A 26,343-nucleotide genomic window follows, 5' to 3' on the forward strand; every position below is an offset into this window, starting at 1 on the left:
AAAATAAATTTGTACTGAGAAATTAGTGTTCAGGTCTTTACAGGTGGCAAAGGGAATGATTTCTATCAAAAGCTTCTTTCCCCTCCCATTTTCAGCCCCCTAGATTTTCAATCCCCTAGATTCCCCCCCCCCCATTTTACACAAACTAGCTCTGAAAAGCTCTAGCCAACAGCATGAATAAGGGCTAAAGATAATGCAAGGATTCATGCAGAATTGCTCATATAAGTAACCACCCTTTCTGAAATTACTGCTGGACTCTCCTAACTTTGAAGGAGCCAACACTGCCTGGTACCCTATCCAACCTCCAGTGTACGTTTTGTCCATTGGGGATGGAGTAGCAAACACAGAGGGGTTGGCTTGAGGTGAACTGTGCTGGTAGTTCACCATACCTCAGCCAGTGTCATAATATCAGCAGAATATGCGGAGCCGCAGAATGTAATGAATGTCATGCCCTACAGACTATTATACCTGGTTTCTACATTCCTAGACCAGTGGGAGGCTGAACGACTCAGCAAATCACACACTTGACCTCGCTGGCACCTGGCACCCTTATCTCAGAACATTCAGCAGCAAAGGATGTGCTCCTCAAGACATGAGGAGGAGGAGGAGGAGGAGAAGAAGAAGAAGAAGAGGAGGAGGAGGAGGAGTTTGGATTTGATATCCCACTTTATCACTACCCGAAGGAGTCTCAAAGGAGTCTCATTCTCCTTTCCCTTCCTCCCTTCCTCCCCCACAACAAACACTCTGTGAGGTGAGTGAGGCTGAGAGACTTCAAAGAAGTGTGACTAGCCCAAGGTCACCCAGCAGCTGCATGTGGGGGAGCAGGGAAGCGAACCCGGTTCACCAGATTACGAGTCCACTGCTCTTAACCACTACACCACACTGGCTCTCCAAGCACTGTGTAATTTAGCCCATTGTTCAGATTGCACCAACAAACCGTGCTTACCTTGATTCTGCTAGCAAACAGTCAAGGAGGGATGTTTCCTTCTTGTCTGAATTCTCACAACACCCCTAACTCTAGTGGAAATACTGGAAGGAGCTTTAGGAAGCTTGTTTGTAAGAAAGGTTGTCTTCAAAGAAGCCACTGTCACCTACTACTCTGCTTCATCACACCCCTCCCCACCCTGAAAATCTTTTCCCCTTAGGAAGTGAAGGAGGATGGGACCCTAGAGCATTTGCATGGAATGATGGAGAGGGGAAGCCCTCATGCGCTTTGGAGAATCCAAATGGAACATCTCAATGACACATTCTTTTCAGGGGTCAGCAGTGGGATGTATGTGCATCTCTGGTGAAGTTCCACATGGGGACCCTGGGGGAAATGAGAGCAAGCCCTTTCAGGAACCATTTAACCACGGCATGGAAAGACTGGGACTACCCCCCACTCCCAGCTTGAAAGGATGCTGCCTGAAGCTTAAAATTGCACCACCAGAAAGTTCTGCTAGCACCATCATCGTTTATTAAATGTGTATGACTGCCCATCAACAAATATTATCCAGGCCTCTTAAAGAGTAGAGTGCAGTGGTACCTCAGGTTAAGTACTTAATTCGTTCTGGAGGTTCGTTCTTAACCTGAAACTGTTCTTAACCTGAAGCACCACTTTAGCTAATAGGGCCTCCCACTGCCGCCGCGCCGTCAGAGCACGATTTCTGTTCTCATCCTGAAGCAAAGTTCTTAACCCGAGGTAATATTTCTGGGTTAGTGGAGTCTGTAACCTGAAGCGTCTGTAACCTGAAGCGTCTGTAACCTGAAGCGTATGTAACCTGAAGTACCACTGTATGTTCTTAGAAATAATCACATGGAACCTGCCTTTTGGTATTTTATCACGCCAAGTGTAGCGCAATGGGTCAGTGTGTCCAGCTATTAACCACAAGGTTGCTGGTTCAAGCCCACTCAGGGGTGGCTGTGAGCAAGACTCCTGCACAGCCGGGGGTTAGGCTAGATGACCCTCTGGGTCCCTTCCAACTCTACAATTCTATCATTCTAAGCTGCAGTTGATGGACCACATATCTAAATGCACACTTCTTCTTCTTCGAAACAAAACAAAAGACAACCTTCTTTTGCACAGAAATCTAGATAATCTAAGAACAGGCAAAGTGCTCTGATATGCTGACCTAAGCCCCCGTTTCATTCTGAAGTGATATAACCCCAGAAGAGCTATGACCATGCCACATTTTGAATGTGAAGACTGGCTCTCTGTTTAGTTGCCTGAATGTTTGATGTGAGACAAAATATAGAGGGCATCCAATATATGGGTCAAGGGGTTGACATACCTGAATGCCCTGGTCCTGTCTTTGAGCTGGCCAAATGTCTCCGTACCACCGCCAGTGCCTTTGCCCATTAAAAGCAGGCAAGGGGCAACTAAAGACACAAGAGTCCCCAAACTGCCAGCTGAACATTTGTCAGTTCAACTCAGCTCAAATTAAAGCAACAAGCTGCCAATTTTAGATCGAATTTGTGAAAATAAGCACATTAACATTTCATAGCAAAGGTCAATTAACTAATTGAGTTTTATTTATATAAACATTGCCTATAATTTCATTTACAGAGGTAATTCAAGTGAGACAATAATTACAGAGGTCTATCTGATTAAATATGGTACCACTTTACTATCTAGGGTGTACACAGGCAGAAGATTTCTGTTCTCATCTGGGAGAGGAAATGCAGCAAAAATCCCCATAGATCAGAACTGGAAGCCGCTATACAATATTGTCATCTCAACAGAGTCGACCTGCAAATGCCCCCACCCTCTATATCATGGTCCCAATTTCAACTGCTCAGTGTAGGTCTGGGGAGATGAACAAACCCCCCAATTTCTGTGATGTAAAGGAAAGTTGTGAGTTTGATAGGGATTCAAACCTCACCTAGGTCCTAGGGATGGGAGTGGTTCTGTGGGGCAGGCTGAGGATTGGGTAAAGGACTCAGTTGGTAGGGAACCTGAGGAGTAGGGAACTCATGGGGAAGAAAGCTTGGAACTGAAGCAGAAGAAAGAGAGGCAGCCCCTAAAAGTACTCACATATTTAAAAGACTGGAGGGATTTAATGCTATAGCTTCTGAATCTGATAGAACTCAGACCTATCCCTGTCTTGATGTACCTCCAAACCATCTCCTGCTTCATCTGGCTACAGTCAGAATTCCTTTTTCCACTAACCCAACCAGTGTACCAATTATGGCATTCAAACCAGAAATAAAATTCCCCAATGTGTGCATTCTGCTAAAGATTCCCTCTGGGTTTGTTTGTTTGTTTGTTTGTTTGTCAAGAGACACTGGTCACATAGAAGTTCCCACAGTGAGAGAGTTTCAGTCTCCGTTGTGGCCAAGTCTATTATGCCATAATTGTTATTAGTATTGTTGAGTTTTCGTTGTATGGAAGAAGCTGAGGTTGCCTGGGAGCATATGTATCAGCTTCTAACAAATATGGGTCAACTGAGCAGTTAGCTAAGCTTCCATTAGAGGAATATGTAGCAAAACCTCTTACTTGTGATAAGGCATCTCCAAGCTAATTTCTCACACCCTTTTCATGTAAGGAACCAGGATTGTCCAATACAATATAAATTAATGCATCTTGCTGCAAATGCTTTGCTGTTACCTCCACCTCCCTTGCTCCAACTGCTGATTCACAATAGTCTAGCATAGATTTCTGGATGACTTATCTAAAGCTCTGCGGATCTGTGCTTCCCTTTGGTGGAGATGAGCTTACTTATCAGCTGAGTCAAAACATGTGCTCTCCCAAGCATCTGTCCTCCAATTAAAATATATGGCATTTAAACCCACTTTTTTAAAAAAGTAAAACAGATCCCTATATGTTGTAGTTAACAGTAACAGCTGAGCCAACTGACTTTAAAACTATTCAAAATAAAAACAAATTAAAGCAGAACATGGAGTTCAAGGGCAGGCAGCCTTCCTTGTCGCCATCTCCAACAGGAAGGGATGAACAGTTTTATGCAACATCATTAACTCATATCCAGCAAGGTTTTGCATATTGTAGTGTGTGCATGTACAAGCTTTGAATACAATTCAGGATTTGCAAAAGATTACATGACTTTGCTAAATTACAACCTGTAAGTACACTGAGGAAATCAGTGCTGCAAGCTATGCCTTAAAACAGAACCTTGGTCCATGCACAAGCCAATTTCCAGGTACAAGGGCTCAGCCAATATTGTTCTCAGAGGACAGATTTACTCACAATTGCTGCGGGTGCAATACTCCAACTGTTAACATGAACAACAAAGCTGCCGTTGATTTTAATGGAACAGGACTGCAGCTATTTTACACACACCTTCCTCTAAAATGACCCGGTGCTGGCCATTCTTGGAAAGCATATCCCATGCTAGAAAGAAGATATTAAGCCAATTTCATTAGTGCAATGCCTGCTGAGGGGGAGGAAACCCAGGTAAGTGACTGGGAAACGATGCCTGTCCACCCTTCATATAACTGTCTGTGTTTTGTGAGTTTATTTATGCCTATTTCAAATCTGTTCCCATGGAAACTGAAACAAAACTGGCCACCAGCTGAGTCAGCTTCTACTGCTGCCTTCCAGTTATCACAATGTCATCTGTTTCCCTAGAAACTGATGTGGAAAATGATTTTTTATATATAAAAAAATAAGGGAGAGCGATTATTTTTATAGGAACACGAAACATCTCTTTCAGCTGGTCCCAAGTCAGCTTCTATTTAAGCAACAGTGGGCTTTGAAAGGGCTTTTCGAGGGGGCAGGATGAAACCTTTAATTTCGCCCATCATGGAATAGTGCCAGTAGCCAGCAGGCAGAAGATGCTGAAATGGACAGCTCTCACTTTCAACTTCTGGCTGCCTGCCTCCTGAGTTTCAGAATGGCTGGGTTTGCAAGTGAGTTCTACCACACAGACATGTTTGGCTTCTAAAGATGGGCGTGATTAAAATAAAATAAAATGATGTAATTTAGATAGATAGAGGAAACGGAAGGATGCAGTTGCATTCAGAGCAAACTGAGTAACAAGCTCTGCCTCAGGATGAGGACCCTTAGACATTACCTTGATCAATTACATGTTTTCATAATGTGCACTCCTTCAATAATTTTTGTGTGTGTGTGTATGTGTGTGTGGCTAATTCAAGCTGTTAGTTGATAGAATTGCGTAGCAATTGGAATTCAAATTACATATATTATACATTGTTTTTTATTTAAATTTTGACCTACATATATTGAACTCAAACATGAAGAAAGGATTTGCCAAAGCAAGGCTGGGAAACTATAAAGTAATCTGTATCTGAATACAGCAATGTATGTGTTGCAGTGGCAAAACCTTTGATACTAATTGGCTAAACTGCTGTGATGGTATAGAAAGCTATTTATGATCATTCCAACTACTCAGGAAACAAAGCTGTTGGAACATCTACAGTCCGACTTCTATGAAGGGAAAGTAGTCAGTTTAGCTGAGAGATTTGTGGAAAGCTCTCCCCACCGAGGCTCATCTGGCACCTTCGTTACATAGCTTTAGGAGTAACTGGGAGGGGGCAGGGAAGAGATCATATACAGTAGATAAGCTAAAGGACAAGGAGCCAGAGACAAGTCCTATTTGTGTGCTCAGAATAATTCTGTTGAGCAGGAGAGACCACTCCTCACCTCATCACCAAATTCCCATCAGCCCCCTCCTTCTATATGTTCAGACTCAGAGGAAGGGTCTGAAGAGGGGAGCCCGTTGTATCTGCATACCTTAGGCTTCTCCTGTAATATGGAATCCTAATGGCACAGGCTTCCCTACCACAGGAGAAGCCTATGTGGGCAGAGCAGGATTTACTCTTTAGATCTGAACCTGATTTTAGAAAAGGGTTAATTATGTCTCATAGTGTCTTGCTCTCCATTTTCTGATAAGGGAGTAAATGCATAAAGTCTTGACCTCTATCATCCTCCATTTTTAACTATAGGACCTGGTCTGAGCCTTGTAAAATCAAAAGGATATTGCGAACGTGAACAAAGTCTTTATTCCATTTTAGGTTAGATATCACTATGTTTTCTTATTTCTTGTCCCTATAAAGGGTTTCATGAGGTAGGCATGGCATCTTATTTGTATTAATAAAATTTAGCAAAAAAATTTTTTTGCCAATTATTAACATGAGAGATGGGTATGCCTATTGGTAAGACTCAGAATAAGTAAAGAAGGTGTGATAATGGAATCATTTTTGTTACAGAAGCTCTGCCCATCCGTGAGAATGTTTGCTTTGACCAATTTTTGAGCTTAGCTGTTAAATCTTTTATCAAGGGAGTTCATTTTTTTCTAAGTTTAGATAGATTCTTGTATATTAACTCTCAGGTATTTAAAGTAGGTGTTGCAGAGTTCCAAGCCAGTTGTCTTGTGCCAATGAAGTTGTAGATTTGGTGAGGTGTGTGTACACATTTACTCAGATTTGCTGGAGCATGTCTAAACCAAGAAGTTTTCATTTAGCACCTAAAGAGGGAGCTGGCTGAATTTCCTATAGCAAATTGTTCTATATTCTGGGTGGTACTACAGGAATGCCCTGTCCTTCATACCAGCCAGTCACCCCTCAGGTGGAGGCAGCGTACATTGTTGAATATGTTCAACCTCTTATCTGGCGTTATCAGGCAAACGAGGCAAGACTGATGAGGAGGCTCATAGCTCCATGATCAAATGAATGCTTTACATGCAGAAAGCACCATGTTTCATCCTTGACACCGCCAATTAAAAAGGGATCTCAGCAGGCTTGAGAAATATTTTGCCTAGGACTTTGGTGAACCATTGCCAGTTAAAAGTAGACAGTGCTGGACTAGGTCAACCCGTGGGCTAGATGAATAAGAAAACTTCAAGTCCTGGAAGAGACTTGCAAAGTTCAGATGGCTGCATCCAGCTGTACATTGATTAACTTGGTATGAGAGGCATAAATTGGAGCAAAACAGCCAAGGGCGAAAGTGGATGACGGCAATGTTTGCTCCCCCTGAAGAACAGCTAATTGGGACTCTGGTGGGGATGAGCAATACAAATTGAGAAGCAGAATGAACTATTCCTAAAACAGCTATCTATAATTCATAAACGAGGTCTCGTGTAGCCCTTAATAAAAATATCCTTGGGAGTATCTAAAATTATAAACGGCCATTTTCTAAAACAATGCGTGCCTCTTACACAGGGTAATTATTTCATGTCTCATTTAGATCCCTAAAAATGCATTATTGCAAGTGAAATCTGGCAATGCTTTTGATCATATGGTCACATTAATTCATTGGCTTCGTGCTTCAAAGAGACTCATCTTCCAATGTTGCTACATTGATTGGGAGGGGATATATAGCCATAAGGTGTATAGAATCACTGACAGATCAGTAAGTTATTTGCTAGGCAGTACAAAAAGTCACCATTTTATAGCAATTATGAATAGGGGCTTGTTTTACAAATATCTTTCAATATCTGTTCAGTTATGAAAATGGGTGGCTTCCACGGATGAAAAAGAGCAGAGGCTCACAACCAATCTGCATTTGAAATTGAAAGGCAAAAATTAACTGAAGGAGAAATGGGATAGTTTACAGAAAATAAGAAGGAATATTTTAAAGTATCAGCATCAGCAGCGAAAAAGTAACTAGGACACTTAAATTAGCAAATATAGAAACACAAATGTCTGATGATTTATCTTCTGCAACTGCAAAGCAGCAGAGTGCAATGACCTAGAACCTTCTCCCTGACAGGCTAATTTTATATGAGAAGGAAGTATTTTATATAGGGAGCATTCAAACATTTGTTCCCCGCCCCCACTACAGTCTGAAATGGTACAACTCATCACCAGAGCTATCACATGAGGCCTCCTCTCATCTATTTTAGTTTTCAGGCCAAAATTCTAAGCATGCTTTAGGAAGCATGCGGAAATTGTCAAACTGAATCCATTGGAAACTTATTTTAAGGAGCTGAACTGTCAAAAGATTCCTCCTCCCCCCCCACCCCGCCACCTAATAGATCCCAGTATACTTCAGATCTCTCAAGTTGTGTGAATGGCTGCAGCTAGCCAAGCAGCCCAGATCATCCCGAATAAATGGCCTTTAAAAAGATATATTTTAGAGAGTATGATTAAATGGGCTTGATACAGTAATAACTAAAGGAAATTAAATTTGTGAATGTTATGCAACACATCAGAACAGATTATTTCAATGGCTCCTCCTGACCTTAAAATCTGTGTAGCTAAACCAGGAATACTTCAAAGGACTGAGAGGGGGAATAACTTAGAACATCAACCTTTCACTATTAATTACAATATCTTTTTCTCCAATGTTTCCACCAAGTCCCCTTGTACCATTTAAAACAACAACATGCAAGTTGTGAAAAAAGAAGACGTTTTAAATGATATTGTACCTTTTCACATATGGGTAGCACACTCACGAGAACAAGCGTAACCGCTTCCTCAGCAAATATCAGTAAGAGAGTATCTGATCTGGCCTGAATTGGACTTGTGTGCCTCATTTCTCCACAATGTTAAGACTCCTCTACTTTTTCTCTCCATTGCCCTTCCTTTCCATTGCATGTGGAGGCTGCTTGTAAGCCAGAGAAGATCTGTGTCTCTATTTTGATTAATGTGCAGGGTCTAGTAATCGTATGTACCCTTGGAAAAATCAGTGACCCTTAAAGGATGATTTTGAGAAACACTGCCAATAGCACAGCTGCAGTTGGACTTTGAGGCCAAGGTTCAGAGCCAAAGAGCCAAAGAGATTCCTGAAAGTCTACCTAGAGATCAGCAGAGAATGTAGTCAAGCTTGCAAAAATGTACAGGTGCCAGGATAAACTATGTTGGAAATGTAGGGCAAAGGAAGGGATATAGGGCAAAGGAAGGGAACTTCCTACACATGTGGTGGACCTGTGCTAAAGTTAAGGTTTTTTTTATATTATTTACAATGAATTAAAAAAGATACTAAAATATAATTTTGACAAAAAACCAGAGGCATTCTTATTAGGGATAATTAATGAAGAAATTCATAAAAAAGATGTAAATTTATTTATGTATGCCACAATGGCAGCGAGAATTCTCCTGGCTCAAAGGTGGAAACAGCAAGAACTCCCTACATTGGAAGATTGGAGAACTAAGATGGTAGAATTTGTGGAGTTGGCGAAGCTGACGGGGAGAATTAGGAACCGACCCGAAGAAAAATACCAAAAGGACTGGAGCAAATTTATTTATTATTTGAAAGAAAATTGGATTTGGATTTGATATCCCGCCTTTCACTCCCCTTCAGGAGTCTCAAAGCAGCTAACATTCTCCTTTCCCTTCCTCCCCCACAACAAACACTCTGTGAGGTGAGTGGGGCTGAGAGACTTCAAAGAAGTGTGACTGGCCCAAGGTCACCCAGCAGCTGCATGTGGAGGAGCGGAGACGCGAACCCGGTTCCCCAGATTACGAGACTACCGCTCTTAACCACTACACCACGCTGGCTCTCAAGAAAATTGCATTTATATGAAAATGTTTGTAGCATTAATGTGATATGTTTTGTAAAGAGGAATTATGATGCTGATTTATAAATAAGAATGTGATTTCTTAAGGTTAATATATGATAAAGAAGTGATCATGAGAATGCAATAGATATGTTAAATGTCATAGGGATGTCAGAAAGAGAGACGGAAGGAAGTCAAAGCTCATTTTGAGCAAATAATATAAGTTGTGAATATGTGTATGGAACTAAGATGAAATACAGAAAAAATCAATAAAAATTACGTTACAAAAGAAGAAGAGAGAATGTAGTCAATAACAAACAAGCCCACTGTCAACATCTAGCCTGGCATGGGCATGCTGGGGCCAATTCTGGTCACTGCAACATCCTTTCTTCTTAATAAGAAATGAGAAGCAGTTGCAAAGCATGGATTGGAGCTGTGGGGAAAGGTTAATTGTGTGCTTCAGAATGGAAGTAATACACATGACCATCGAAATGAAGTCTCCCATAAGAACATTAAGTCCGGGATCTAAATTTACCTAGCAGCACCGCTGATTATGGCTAATTGCTATTCATATTATTATCATCCATGACTCCTTTACAGCCATCCTACTCACATTTTTTTCCTAAGACGCACCAAATGTTGTAGCCTTTCCTTATAATAGCATTGCGCTACAAAGCCCTGCATCTAGTTGCGTGGCTTTGTCCATAATTGTGTACACCTGGCTGTAGGATGCAGAGTAATCATTTTTAACGAGTGCTGCTATTATTTGTTCATATCCCATCTATCATCCACTGTGGAACTGAAGACAAGGAATAGCATTAACAGTTGTTCTTCCAACCAGGCACTGACCAGATTCAGACCTGCTCAACTTTAGAAAAAAGGTTGCTGCATCCTAAGTCTTGAGATCATTGTCTGGGGACCAGCTTGCTAACTCCTACAGACAAGCTATCCAGGCAGAGCTTATTTATTTATACCAAGGAAGGGTTGAAAGAAACCAAGGTATGCTAATAGCATATGCGCTTATTTTCCAAGAGAGACATCTTGTGCAGAAGACAGTTGCAGGAACACAAACAGATACACAAATATGTGTGCTGTCAAAGCAAAGCAAGGTGAAAAGAGAAACACTGGAAAGAGGTGGATAAAACAGCAGCTGGGAGGCAGGTAATAAGTGCAGGAAAGACTAAAGAAAAGAGTAATTCTGGAATTTTAAATGCATTTTCTGTTGGCAGAAAGCAGTAGGACCTATAAATGGATCTAAAAAACTACATTAAAAAGAGAGTTTGGTTAATGGTAAATAACATTCCCCAATGTTTTAACACTACATACAGCTGTGAAGAAATGGTTTTGTTTTTTAAATTGTGTGCACTTTCATTAGCACTGAAAAATACCTCTTTTGTTTTTAGACAGATGCAAAAATATTTGCCTATTCACTTCTATCAAATGAATAGGCAAATATTTGCTCCCCGTTACTTGACTTACTCACAGTGATATCACCAAGTAGTTAAAACTGGGTAAACCCCACAGCTCAATGCTACGTGAATTTTAAATTTCCTTACTTGCTTTCACAACTCCAAGTCTGTGCAATGCTTACCTGCAGAATATATTGTGAGTGGATGTACACTGTTGTGTCTATTTGTGGGGGTGGGGTGCGCACATATGGCAAGGATTTTAAACATTGTTTTTCTCACTTCGAGAAGTGGCATGGATAAGAGTCTGCACAAAAGATAGTTTCTTTTGTTATTTATGTATTCATTTATTTTTAGGAGATTTATATACTACCCCCCCATGCCATAAAACCTTCAAGTCAGCAAACAAATTACAGCAAACAATAAAATCCAATATGCCAGAGATAAAATTAAAAACCACTAAATGAAAGAAAAGGAACAACACCGGTCAGTGCCAAATGGGTGACTCTGGGTAGCAAATTCCACACACACAGTACAGTGGTACCTCGAGTTAAGTACTTCATCCGGAGGTCCGTTCTTAACCTGAAACTGTTCTTAACCTTAAGCACCACTTTAGCTAATGGGGCCTCCTGCTTCTGCCGCACCACCGGAGCACGATTTCTGTTCTCATCCTGAAGCAAAGTTCTTAACCCGAGGTAATATTTCTGGGTTAGCGGAGTCTGTAACCTGAAGTGTATGTAACCTGAAGCGTATGTAACCCGAGGTACCACTGTACTACCATATTTATATCAGGGTCAGTAGCAGGGGATGCTGCTGTAGTCTTAAAGTGGTGGGGGGCACGTTACTTTTGGGGGTACCCGTCATTTTCTCTCCTCGCTTGTCATAACACGGAATCACAGAACTGTAGAGCTGGATGTCAAACTTTACACAGTCCTGTGTGTGCAGAATCCGCATATCACAGCAAATATCTATTTGGGCTAATGATATGTGATTATCAGCATTATCAGTATGTTTTGAGTGACGGTGCAGACTTCCACATCCCTCTAATCCTCTTGATTTATGTCCCAAGTTCACGTCACAACGTTTTGCAACGAAAGAGGGGGATTAAACTGGAAACTAATAGCACAGAGACACTGGAGGAGAAGGTCCTTTCCCTCAAGTGACTGGGGAAGATTAGTAAATCATTCACAACCCAGTTCTGTAACTGAGTCAAAATCAACAGAAGCAGCTGGCGACTATGGGTCAGCAACAGATGTAGTTCCTGTCATTCTGTTTTTTCCTGCCTTAAATGATAAGAGAAGGAAATGGCCAGGAACTCTTACTAAAAAAAATAATAATTCCAGAACAAAAGTGAACTAAATTCACTAAAAACACACATGGAAAGATGGCCCTTTTATTGTTAACACAGGTGATAATTCTCACTAGGAATTCTTCAGGGGAGTATTACAGCCACTGCCTTGAGCTGATTAATTGCCCATATCTTTGAATCGTTTTGTTTGTGTTTTTAATTTATCTTGAGTTGCTAATGATTAATGCTTCACCTTGCAATCTAGTGAAAATAATACGCAAACATTGACAGTTTTATGAATATGTACCAGACAGTGGTGGTAAAATAAATTTTTAAAGTGCAACCAACCTCAGTGAAACTTGGATTGGCACCATATTTAAAAGATACTGAATAAAAGTCCCACTTGCCAAGGGACAACTGGGAGGCCATCTTCAGACTCCTGTTTATTCCCTTGCAGTTGTGCCCTTACTTGCCCCACCCATGACATCATATATGACTTCAGGTGTGGGGCAGGTGGGAATGGCTTGGCCTCAGTGTCAAACTAGGAGCCACTGTTAGGCCTAATTTGGCCCAGGGGGCAGAGGTTCCCTATGCCTGTTTTAAACATTTAAAATCTGTTCATTGTCTGTTCATTCCCTTTGTGTCCCTTGACTGTCCAAAATATAGCTAGTGAGAACATTAAGAGTCTCCTTCTCTGTAGCTTTGCCAACTCTGTTTGAACTTCCTTTCCAGGAGGATACATTTGGCCACTCTCTGGCGTTTCTTTGTCATCATTTGAAGACCTTTCCTTCCAGCGAGACTTTGGTCCTCTAGACATACAATGCAACATACTCTCCTGCTTTGTTTCGACTCAGATTTTATTGGGTTCAGCTGACTGAAGTTCATTTATTTTTACCTTGTAAACTGGCTTAGGTAATTTTGTCAGGCGAAAAGGAAGAATATAAATGATTTAAAAAAATAAATAACAACTAAATGGGACACGGGTTGGTGCTGTGGGTTAAACCACAGAGCCTAGGACTTGCTGATCAGAAGGTCGGCGGTTCAAATCCCCGTGGCAGGGTGAGCTCCCATTGCTCGGTCCCTGCTCCTACCAACCTAGCAGTTCAAAAGCACGTCAAAGTGCAAGTAGATAAATAGGTACTGCTCCGGCGGGAAGGTAAATGGTGTTTCCGTGCACTGCTCTGGTTCGCCAGAAGCAGCTTAGTCACGCTGGCCACATGACCCGGAAGCTGTATGCCAGCTCCCTCAGCCAATAAAGCGAGATGAGCGCCGCAACCCCAGAGTTGGTCATGACTGGACCTAATGGTCAGGGGTCCCTTTACTTTTACCTTTAAATAAATGATGTTCCCCCCTACCTATGGGGAGAACTATGTGCACAACTTGGGACCCTTCATCATACTGGATGCTTGCTAAAGCTGCTTGTGTTAGCTGCCTGCCTGGGATTGCAAAAACAAGAGGGCTTTCGAACCCACAGCAGGCCACTATTCATTGGTGGTGAGGTACTGTGTGGGCTTGATGTGCCAAAAGTTCTACAGGCCAGTAGAATTCAAGATGCAAGGATGGATGAAGGATCCTACTCAAGCAGCAGAAACAGCTGCCATGAACAAAAGAAGTCTAATGAGGCAAAGACAGGCATTGGCATATATGTGTGTGTGGCAGGAGCCTGTTTGAACAGGGGCATGCCATGAATTGAACTGACAGCCTGCAAGGCTGGCTGTCAGACAGATATGCATTAGAACATGGGACAGCAAACTAAGGAGCGGGGGGGGGGGGCGCGCGGATCCGGCCCAATTGCCTTCTGGATCTGGACCGCAGACGGTCTGGAAATCGGTGTGTGGATCGGCATGGGGATTCTGATCGTTCGGGCTGCGCCATCCCCCCTCCCTCACACACACCACGGTGACACCTCCTCCCTCCCTCCCCCTGGCTTCTCCCCGTCCTGCCTAGAGGAGGAAGGGGGCTGGGCTTTGTTGAGCCTCAGTTGGCTGAGCACCATTTTAAGCAGCCTCTCTTCGGAGCCAGCCCTTTTGCGCCGCTCATCATCCCTCCATTGCTGCCACCGCCAGCCCCTGCCACTCGCAAGGCACAGGTAAGCAGCCACCAGGGCTCATTCAGTGCTGTGGAGAAGGGAGGGGAGAGTCATGGGGGGGTTTCCCCCTCCAAAATATAGTCCGCCCCCCCCAAGGTCTGAGGGACAGTGGACCGGCCCCCTGTGGATAATTTTTGCTGACCCCTGTATTAGAAGGCTACCTCATCCGGCTATAAAGTCAGATGGGATAAAGGAGTTCTGCCAGTCTAAGGAGATTCAATATTCAGGTGAGGTAAGGCCTACTTTAATATATTAAAGTACCAGATTTCGAAGTGACTAATGTAGGTTGAAATCATTGCACTATTATACAGAAACCTTTATTGACTGCATGTATGAAACAGTTATGGATTCAAAGAAGTTCCCTTAAAGGCTATCTCTCCAGTGAGAACAGAAATCCCACAATACCATTCTGCCAGTAATACAGTAAGTGGTCTTGCACAAATCACTGCAACACATCCATTCATAAGGAAAGGGGGGGATCAAGTTTTAGGAGACAATGAGGTTCCCAAACTCATCATGAACAACTCCCTCATTCTCTTAGAATGGTAATGGCACCCACCTGAGAGGTGCCAGAACTGATTCTGGCGAGTTCCAGATGAAAAAAAAAAATCCTTGGCTGAGTACACATCTTCCATGAATTTGCCATCCTTACTGCTAGCAGATGTCAACTTTATTGTACTATTTATTGTACTGCCCATCTTTGGCAAAGTGATCCAGAAGAACACAGAAGTTAACTATCTCCGGTTTAGAAATATAGCAGCGCGATTGTTGTCAACAGTATGAAGTACAGTTAAGCAAGCACATTTCAAAACAAGTGTCTGGCTACTTCCTCAATCCTAGAAAAATATTTGGAGTGGTCTCTTGCTCATCTCTCACTCAGATTCTATATCGGCAATATAAGTTGTCATTCAGAGAACACTGCATAGATCAGGGATAGGCAACATGGTGCCCTCCAGATTTTGTTGAGATTCCAGCTCTCTCCAGCTCTGACCAGCATGACCAATGGCCAGAGACAGCACTATGTTGGTTACCTCTGCTGCAGATTCTCAGAGAATGTTCATTTATTTATGTCTATCCTACCTTTCCTCCCAAACAAGCCCGGGGTGGCAAGCAACAAAACAATACAAAGTAAAAACACCTGAAAACAGTTTCATATCTTCACAGCCACTAATTTCAAGGTCACCAGGAACACTATATTTCAGCCATAAAATGCATGGGTGAACAAGAATGTTTTAAAATTCCTTCTGAATGTTAATAATGAGAGCGAGAGCATGAGCTAGAGCTAGAGCTAGTGAGAGAAGCTTCACCAGGGAAGGCATTTCATAAACAGGGAACTGCTCCTAAGAAATGAGTGGCCTCTTACATGCATCAAAATAGTCACAATCTCCCACAACTACCAGAGACTCTCCAAACCTACACGGTCACATTTCAAACCTTAGTAAATGCTGCCGCACCAGAACCCTGCTACTTTCGCTACCATGTGATAAGAGTTGTGATATAGTAGAAGATAGGAAGCAGCGAAGTTAGAAAAGGTAACCCTTATGTTGATGCAAAAACTATTTTTGCTCACTTGTAAGCAAACACTGTAACAGAAAAACCATTTTAGATTAATTTTTTTCAACATACTGATGCAACTGTACACAGAGAACCCCTTTCACTAAAGGTTTCCATTTCTCCTGCCTTCAAAACCTTCTACTTTCTGAAGACTTTTCTTCCAGAGAATATATCACATATAACCAGAAAGTCTGACGAGTCAAGTAGCATGCTACCAGGCCTGCCATCCTTGACCTTTATATTTCCAGGGTGACCTTTTGCAGGAGATGACATTAGAGGACCAGACATTATACATAAGTGAACTAGGCCAAGTCAAATAATGGATATTGCAATTACAATACCCAAAGATCCACAATAGCAATGGAAGCTTAGTTCTTCATATAGGGATTTTTTTTTAAGCAGATGACTTTATTTTAAGTCTTCATTTTATGTCTAGCTTGCATTAGTTCCCCATGAATTCTCCTAATGGAGTCTGAAAATCTATTATTTATTGCAACACCGTCTCTTATAGACTCTTAGCAGAGAACTCCCCTGTGTTTACAACATTACTGCATCTAAAACCTCTTAAGCATGGCAGAGATGCAGGACTGTATTTAGAGTGCAGATGCAATTTTCTTCTGTCATGAATTATTATTTTTTTCCTTCCCAGTCCACTCGAAAAATCCATGTCTGACCTCTTTCAATATATTTTCATCCATTGTCTTGCATTGCAACATCAAATGTGAAAATGGTAGAAGTTGTGATGACATACCTCCATGTTGTAATTTTCCACCGTCCTCCTCAAGGGATCAACTACTTGCCAGCAAATCAAGATGCAAAGATCTATCAGCAGCATTCCCCCAACTATTACCAGAAGCTTTTGGTCCTTAATGATCTGGGGAGAAAAAAGCAGAGAGCATAGGAGGGCATTCCCATATAAGTCTGAGATTCCTGTGGCGCCTTTCTTAAGTGCCATAAATAAAAGGTATGTAACAGTGCTAACAAGGCTTTTTAATTATGCACACAAAAAAGGTCTTTGTGATACCGGAATACAAGAAAAGGTCATCTTGCAAGCTACATTTCCTGCTTGCCAGTGCTGTCTGAAGAGCGCAAACATCTAAATCATGCAGAATGAAGATAGTGGAACAGACAACAATACTCAGAATTATATATATATATATATTCTGCATTCACAGACACATGCACACACCAATGCTTTTCATGTTCAAGTTAAGGGAACTCAGAAATACATTCGTTACAGCTTCCAGCAGAAGGTATAGTTATGGACTCAATTCAACTTTTTGAATCCAAAAAGTGAAAGGCAGAAAATATATAGTGGCATCATCCAGTCCCATCTCTAAACACTGAAACAGCATGTCAGTTTTTCAGAAGCAACATAAGGGAATGCTTTCCTTCCCTTTGAGAGGGCTTGGGGAGGGGGCAGAGATGCTCCCTCCCTTGTGCTGGGTGCTTCATACAATGTGAGGCATTATTCAGCCCATCTCCTAAGGGTCTTTTATGACACTCCAACAACTGTCAAGGGTCAAGGACTTGCTTTGTACAATATGCCAGGAAGGTCTGACTGACATAGAGTCATTTCTTGATGTCCTATGCACAAAGCAGAAAATGATTTCTTGTGGCAGGATGGGTCCTTTGCCTGTGTCTGGCCCCAGCAAATGCCCAGCTTCATCAACCTATTGCATCTGGTGGCTCTCCAGATATTGCTGGACTACAGCTCCCATCATCCCTGACCAATGGCTATGCTGGTTGGAGCTGATGGGAGTTGGCATCCAACAACATCTGGAGGGCCACTGGCTCCCCATTCTTATATTAAGGTGAGGCAACAAAGGGAAGACAAAAGAAGGTTGCTGTAATCAAGGCAGGAGAGGTCCAGAGAATGAACCTGAACTTTAGCTGAAGGAGCAAAGAAGAAAATGTCATGCTCCTAAATAAGCCTGTTTAGAATTTGGTTTAAGTTAGTTGTACTTTGTTCATATTGGAATAAATAGGATGAGGTCATGACTAACTTGCCCTATTGGTTTCAACGCCACCCACATGCAGCTAACAGTCTGGACCTGTATCCAATGAAATATTTTCACATAAGAAGTGTGCTGTTTATCTCTGTTTAATTTCCCATGGAATAATTTCCACCTGTGTGCCGCCCTTACATTGTGGCACTGTTTCACCCTTTGCTTAGCACTGCCGCAGTAGAGCCTACTTAATTGGCCTCTTACATTCTTGCCAGCAAATTGGTGATCAAAGGGCTGCTTTTTATGAATCAGGGCTACAACGGCGAACAAATTCTGCTTCTCTTCAATGGGACTTACTCCCTGGTAGGTGTGGATCCAGCGTCAATCTGGCTCCAACCCATTTTATCCTTCTTGTTCACATGTTGACAACCTCTATAAACAGATTATGACATAAAATAAAGAAACTTTATCCTGCTCATTGCTCCTTTAACTAAAATACAAATTTCACTAACTAAGCTGTATAATATCAAACCCAATACACCACAGGGCAGATTTGCTATGAAAATTCAGCTAATATACTACTAATTCCCTCATTATAATTTTAAGCAGGTTTCTATTTTTTTCTTATTTTGAAGTAAGCTACAATGCTAGAAAAAATTGAAATGCAAATCGCCATATGTTGGTTCATTTTCAGCAGATGGTCTCTTAATAGTGCACTTGGTGGTGCTCATTTTATTTAGCATGAAGATTTCTACCTCTGCAAAACACCCCATTTCCCCATTTATTTATTTAGTAGATCAGAAAGAACTACGAAAAATCCAATATTATTCTTAAGAATAAAAGTGATTGGCTTCATAGTGCTAATACATCTTTTGGGGTTGCAATCTTAAATTCAGTCCCACTGAAACCACTGGCAGTTACCTCTGAGTACAACAGTCAGCACAGGCCAAATGTCAAATTAATACAGATGAGTGAACCATGTTAGTTCCAATCCACTAGTAATGTGAATTTATCTGATTAGCTTTCAGGCTATCCATTGGATGTCTGGAACAGAGTCCAATTGTTTTGCTAGGTCCTGGCAGCTGCTTACAGACCCCATGCCTAGTTTCATGCCATTGATTGCTTCCTGCAAACTGATTCTGGAGTCTTATTGCACAGAGCCACTATATCCTCCAGTCCATATGCAGTGAGTGCACCCAGGTAAAATGGTAAAGGAAAAGGACCCCTGGATGGTTAAGTCCAGTCAAAGGCGACTATGCGGTGCGGCATTCATCTTGCTTTACAGGCCAAGGGAGCTGGCATTTGTCCACAGACAGCTTTCCGGGTCATGTGGCCAGCATGACTAAACCGCTACTGGTGCACGGAGGACTGTGACGGAAGCCAGAGCGCATGAAAACATCATTTACCTTCCCACTGCAGCGGTACCTATTTATCTATTTGCACTGGTGTGCTTTTGAACTGCTAGGTTGGCAGAAGCTGGGACACAGCAACAGGAGCTATGCAGATTCAAACAGCTGACCTTCCAATCAGCAAGCCCAAGAGGCTCAGTGGTTTAGACCACAACGCCATCTGCACCCAGGATCACACAGCAACTGTAGTTTCTATGAAAAGCAATCTTGAAGGCCTTGAGATAGGTCAAGGTTTGATGGGGATACCTGCAACAGAACAGGTGAATCCCAATTTTGTTTATGCTTCTATCCCAGGCACTATCCAACTTTCAAGATACAGAAATCTACTCCCACTATAAATAAACTGGTCTACCCACTGGATTGACCAAAGTTGTTGAGCTTCTTTTGGCGATCGATCCACCCCGCGATCGACCAGTAGATCGTGATCGACCGGTAGGGCATCCCTGTTCTATCCCATGCATTCCCAAGGCTTAGGGCAGCTTACAATTACAATTTCACATTTTAAAAACTTCAGAATTAAAGGAAGACAGGAATAGAGTGGGTAAGGCAAACCTATGGCTCTCCAAAAGGTAATAAGACTCTCATCTCCCATCAGCTCCAGCCAGCATAGTCAACAGCCGGGAAGGATAAAGAGGTTGAAATCCAACAACATCTGGAAAACCACAGGTTCCCATCCTTGTGATTGTTTCCCCCTGTGATTCACTGAATTGCAAGAGTGCCCTTCTCATGTTCTTCGGTGACTAGGGTGAGGGAAAGTAGAATAGTGGATTTAAAGAGAATATCTCTTTCCCTCCCCTCCCCTCTTGATTCCAGGGGAAAGAAGCAGGATGTAGGCACCTAGCTGCCCACTTGAGGTGATTGGCTCTGTCTGTGAGACACTAAAAGAAGAGTAAGCTTAGAAGGGGAACCTCGGAAGCTGATACACACACAATCACACCATAAAGTTTTACATTACAGTACAGTGGTGCCTCGCAAGACGAAAAGAATCCGTTCTGTGATTCTCTTCGTCTAGCAGTTTTTTCGTCTTGCGAAGCAAGCCCATTGAAGGATTAGTGGATTAGCACTTTTAGCGGCTATTAGAGGCTTTTAGCGGCTTATCTGCTGATCGGATCAGCTGATAAGCGGCTTAGCGGCTTAGAAAAAGGGGGGGAGGAAAAAAACCAGCAGGAACTCGCAAGACATTGTCGTCTTGCGAAGCAAGCCCATAGGAAATTCGTTTTGCGAAGCACCTCCAAAACAGAAAACTCTTTCGTCTAGCGAGTTTTCCGTCTTGCGAGGCATTCGTCTTGCGGGGCACCACTGTACTCTTTCTTCATAAGGAGAATGATCTACACCAGGGGTTGCCAACCTTTTTATACCTACTGCCCACTAATGCATCTTTCTTGATGGTAAAATTTCCTTACCGCCCACCAGTGCTTGATGGAAGGAGGATTCAGGTTGTGCCATAGAACCCCCTACCGCCCACCTAGAATTCTGAAACGCCCACTAGTGGGCGGTAGGGATCAGGTGGACAACCGCAGACTACACACATAAACTCCAAAACTTGTTCTTGCTTGAGAAAGTCAAGGAACTGCACACAAAAAATCCAACTTGAGTGAACGTCTGCCTTCTTGTGTCTAAACCAGCAAATCTATGTATTGTCAGGACACAACAGCAAGAAACTGTTTCTCCTTGCTGTGCTTCTTGAGCTTTTTGTAACACATCAGGCATTCAAATTTACTAGCAGTCTACTCTTCATTTAACACCTGGTAGATCTTGGACTGATAAAGCCTTTAGATAGTGGAATCTCAGTGCAATGTGAATGTACAAGAAATAAATGTATTATAACAAACAGAAAATGCCTCTGCTGCGGTAGGACATCCTATGTCATCATCACAATATACACTTAATCCTGGACATATGTGAACCACTTGTATATGGTGAATGTTAGGCCAGGAAATGCTGCTTGCTCACTTCTCTATAATTTCCACAATTTTGGCCGCTTCTAGCAATTCAACACATTGCATTACCAGCACCCACCAGAGATGGAATTTACAGTCCCCCAACCTGTGACCTGGCAAGGACACTGACAGCCTCCTTTTTTGGCTAAGGGCCAAATCTTCTCAGTGCCATGCATAACAACAAAAGCAGTGCCAACAAGTGAAATGAAAAGAGACAAAGGCTGTTGGCAATCCATAGATCAGGATTTGCCCCAGAGTAGACTGACAGCTAGATTACATAAAATGAGGACAATGGCAACATGCCCAGGACCAAACTGCACAGCAGCAGTCATATATTATACCCATACTGGCAGAACAAGTTATTTAAAATTCAGAATCTATCACAATTGCACATCACATCCAAACCAACTACCTCTGCACTACAGTGGCACATAACACAACTGGCTTCTCCATCTAAGAACTTACTATTGATATCAACCCAAAGGCAGAACACATATGGATAAAATATCAGAATTCAACCAATAATATTGATAATATCAAGTTGATCCCAATTTCATGGAGCATCATTGGACTGGGCACCTGCAGCAGAACAACAAATGTTCCTGCAATATTCCACTAGGACCTAGGGGGATGAACAGTATCAAAGCACCATCACAAAACACCCCCAAATCATACTTATAATCCCAAGCTAAGTGCCACTCAACATGACAGTTTCTAATCCATGAACTTTCATAGCACAGTTACCTGTGAGAAAACAGGCAACACAGAGATAGAAATTCTTTTTTTAATGCTTTATTGGTTTTAAAAACAAAACAAACCAAAACAAATACAGAACAAAAAAATACAACACAATCAACAAAAGGCAATCCAAAATCAACACTCATTACCAAAAAATAAATAAAACCAACAAAAAAAATAATCTCTTGTTGGAAGCTGCCCAGAGTGGCTGGGGAAACCCAGCCAGATGGGCAGGGTATAAGTAATAAATTATTCTTATTCTTATTCTTATTCTTATTCTTATTAATTTCACACATAACGAATTCCATCAAGACTTCCAATCCCCCCATTGTGATTCCTAAGTTACATTGTTTAGCTGCACACTTTACTTTATCTCTCCAAGGTTGTTCAGTTGTGTTAATTCTGTAAAATTCTTTTATTTCATGCAGAGCTCAATCCAGGCCTGCCAAAGATTTTAGCTTTTTACAACGTTCTTTTAGATATTCTCTGTAAATATTCCACCCTCTATTAAATATTTGATCTGTATGGTCTCAGAATCTTGCTGTCAGTCTTGCTATTAGTCTGAGATGATAGAAATTCTTAGTATGTAAACATCCTGCAAGCACCTACTAGGTTTTCAGTACAGTGTTTCTATCATCAGCTAAAAGGCTAGAAGAGAGAAGGAAAATGTGATATTTTTTTTTTAAAAAAAGACTCACCTTTTTCTTCATTTTTACATTTTTGAATATTGCATGGACTCTCCAGGTTTTTGCAAACATTGCACCAAATGCAGTTGTGTAGCCCACCGTCAGTATCCATGTCCGGACCTGAAACAAATGAATAAAAAAATCCAGTTTTTTTCCTCCCCATATCTGACTTTATTAACAAAACTTTATACATTAGGGTTAGACTAAGGGAAAAAAGAATAACTCCTTTATATCAGGTTTAGGGTTTTAAGCACCAAGCCCACAGTACCCAAATAGGAAAACCGCAGCTCTCCTTTCAAACAAGGTTAAAAACTTTCACGACTGCAGAAAAACAACAACTATGAACCAAGTGTAACGAGAATTGCAAACTCGTAGAGGGAAATAATGGATATTCATGGCAGGGAGCATAAAAATGTAATAAATAAATGTATCTTTTAAAGTAGGAGTTGGGTTGCAATCCAGTGAGGAAGGATAGGGTGTTCCTATGTTCTACTAAAAAAAAAAAAAAGCAGAAACATCACCTTGCCAACAAAGGTCCATATAGTTAAAGCTATGGTTTTCCCAGAAGTGATGTACAGAAGTGAGAGCTGGGCCATAAAGAAGGCTGATCGCCGAAGAATTGATGCTTTTGAATTCTGGTGCTGGAGGAGACTCTTGAGAGTCCCATGGACTGCAAGAAGATTAAACCTATCCATTCTGAAGGAAATCAGCCCTGAGTGCTCACTGGAAGGACAGATCCTGAAGCTGAGACTCCAATACTTTGGCCACCTCATGAGAAGAGAAGACTCCCTGGAAAAGACCCTGATGTTGGGAAAGATGGAGGGCACAAGGAGAAGGGGACGACAGAGGACGAGATGGTTGGACAGTGTTCTCGAAGCTACCAGCATGAGTTTGACCAAACTACGGGAGGCAGTGGAAGACAGGAGTGCCTGGCGTGCTCTGGTCCATGGGGTCACAAAGAGTCAGACACGACTAAACGACTAAACAACAACAACATGTTCTACTAAAATGAAAAGAGCAGAAGTGTAAACCCTTAGGAGAAGTCTTATGGCAAGATCCACCAGGATGAACAACCTGGAACTCCAACTCAACCATTTAATATTGGATAGCTTTAGCATACTCAGGAATCAAAAGTTTTGTGTGTCTTTTGTAGGAAATGTATACAACCCAGTGTTATCTAACCCAAGCTCAGCTCAGTCAAAGTTAACATTTGCTGTAACAGGGAGCATTCCAGGGATGTGGTGGGGCAGGACTAGAGAGCAGAGATTAGGCGCCCCTTCACCTATGTCATGTGACCTGACAACCTAACATTATTTTAAATACTTCTTTTCCCTCTTCCAGGCTTAGGCAGACCAGGAGTAGTAGCCCCACTGCTGAATGGGTTTTGGATCTGGTGTAACTGTGCGCTGGCTTAACTTACACCCGGCTTACTTCGCACCAGCTTTTGGTGCATACGAGCGCTCCCTCAACTGATTTCAAAGAGATTTGTAAATGGCAGGCCTTTACAAAGATAAAATGAAATGGTGGTAAAGAAGAATTATACGAGAGAGAGAGAGAGAGAGAGAGAGAGAGAGAGAGAGAGAGAAGGGGAAGAAAAAGGAAGGACGGAAATCTAAAGCAATGAAAAATTGTATCCTTTTTTGTCCTAGAGATTTTGAATGTGGGACAGAGTGTTCAGCTGGCAATGTTGATGATGCAGTTTAAAAAAACACACAAAAAAACCGCTGCATCATTAGCATTTATGCTGCAGTTTTTGTATTCCACTTTTCACAAGGCAGATCACCACAGACAACTCTATTGTTCCAAGTAGAAAAACTAGGCATCAGACAAATATTAGAATTAAACAGTAAGAGTCAGACATAAGCACACTCTTAACTGGGTTAATAAAAACAAACTCTTCAATCATGAGAAAGGGGTGTCTTCACCAAAGCCAACATTATGCACCCACGTATTTTAAACCTGGCTGAAATATATATTTCTACATGATTTACTTAGGCGTTTACAGTCCCAACATTTCTTTCCTCTTTGAATTTGGCCTATGCTATTGTAATTGCAAAATACAATATGTATTAAAATTAAGGAGTTATAAAACACTGCTTCTTTCTTTGTTCTTGAAATAATTGTAAAGTGTCTGGAAGTGAATTCCAAACATCACAGTCGGTGCCTAAAGAGGGTGGGGGGAAAGAAAAGAAGCCAGGAAGTCATGTGGCAGAAACAATATTTAACCTTACAAACAGCAAAACCACCCCCAACGTGTTTCCCTGCAAAAGTAAGTCGCCTACTATGTTCATTGGGGCTTATTCCCAAGTAAGTGCACGTAGACTGCAGCCTCAATAGATCAATTTCATCTCACGTACCAGAGCTCCTTATTAATAATAATACTAAGTTATGATCACAATATCATTGGAAGAAAGAAAACAATTTATTGAGTGAGATATGCACATCCCCATCTGGGACATCTGGTTGTTAAGAATGACTAACTGGATGCAACTAGAGTTTGCGAAGCAAGCCCATAGGAAATTCGTTTTGTGAAGCACCTCCAAAACGGAAAACTCTTTCGTCTAGCGAGTTTTCCGTCTTGCGAGGCATTCGTCTTGCGGGGCACCACTGTACAAACTGGTGAGTTGGTGATAGTGAGGATGTAAGCATTTGCAGTAACACAGCAAAATGTCAAACTGTGTACACATAATAATGATGATGATGATGATGATGATGATGATTTCTACCCTGTCCATCTGGCTGGGTTTCCCCAGCCACTTTGGGCAGCTTTCAACAGAACATTAAAAACAGAATAAAACTTTATTTTTTTTTAATATAAATTTTTATTGGTTTTACAAAATTTTTTAAAACAATACAAACATATAAAAAGACATACAAACACGTATAGTTTCATGACCTTTTTTTTCATAAACCTTGTTTCTCGGACTCCCCCATACCTCCCCTTTCTGCATCCCAATGTCCAAAATTTTCCAGCAACTTCTAAGTTAGTTCTGTCAAGCATATGTCTTCTTAATCTTTCCCTCAGTCTAATCTTATATCGCTGTAACCCTTTCATTCTCCAAACCTCGACATTCTAACATTCATCAAGTTTATAATAGTCCTTAAGATAGATTTTAAATTTCTTCCATTCTTCTTCCGCCGTCTCCTTCCCCTGGTCGCGGATTCTGCCAGTCATCTCAGTCCATATAGTCCATATAGTCCATCACTTTCATCTGCCATTCTTCCAGAGTAGGTAGATCTTGTGTCTTCCAATACTTTGCGATAAGTATTCTTGCTGCTGTCGTGGCATACATAAAAAAGATTCTATCTTTCTTTGACACCAATTGACCGACAATGCCCAAGAGAAAGGCCTCTGGTTTCTTAGGAAAAATACATTTAAGTACCTTTTTCATTTCATTATATATCATTTCCCAGAAAGCCTTAATCTTCGGGCACTTCCACCAAAGGTGATAGAAAGTACCTTCAGTTTCTTTACACTTCCAACACTTATTATCAGGCAAATGATAATTTTTTGCTAGCTTGACTGGGGTCATGTACCACCTATAGATCATTTTCATAATATTTTCCTTTAAGGCATTACATGCCGTAAATTTTATACCGGTGTTCCACAACCATTCCCAGTCAGCAAACATAATGTTATGACCAATGTCCTGTGCCCACTTAATCATAGCCGATTTAACTGTTTCATCTTGTGTATTCCATTTCAGCAGCAAATTATACATTCTTGACAAATTCTTGGTATTGGGTTCTAACAATTCAGTTTCTAATTTTGATTTCTCCACCTGGAAGCCAATTTTTCTATCTTGTTTGTAAACCTCCATTATTTGATAATAATGGAGCCAATCTCGTACTTTAGGTTTCAATTTCTCATGACTTTGTAATTTCAATT

The 26,343-nt window shown here is 41.6% G+C and overlaps 1 protein-coding gene across 1 annotated transcript in view; it reads right to left on the bottom strand.

The window, feature by feature from the left end:
* Positions 1-26,343, bottom strand: part of GABBR2 (gamma-aminobutyric acid type B receptor subunit 2) — a 305,888-nt gene that overhangs the window by 79,546 nt on the left and 199,999 nt on the right. The window contains exons 12-13 of the mRNA XM_081206236.1: positions 22,467-22,574; positions 16,484-16,606 (exon numbers count right to left, since the gene is read on the bottom strand). Of these exons, the coding sequence (XP_081062362.1) occupies positions 16,484-16,606; positions 22,467-22,574 (231 nt within the window). The remainder of the gene's footprint in view (positions 1-16,483; positions 16,607-22,466; positions 22,575-26,343) is intronic.

This window comes from Podarcis bocagei, assembly GCF_964188305.1.
Source record: "Podarcis bocagei genome assembly, chromosome: 8".
Taxonomy (NCBI): Eukaryota; Metazoa; Chordata; class Lepidosauria; order Squamata; family Lacertidae; genus Podarcis; species Podarcis bocagei.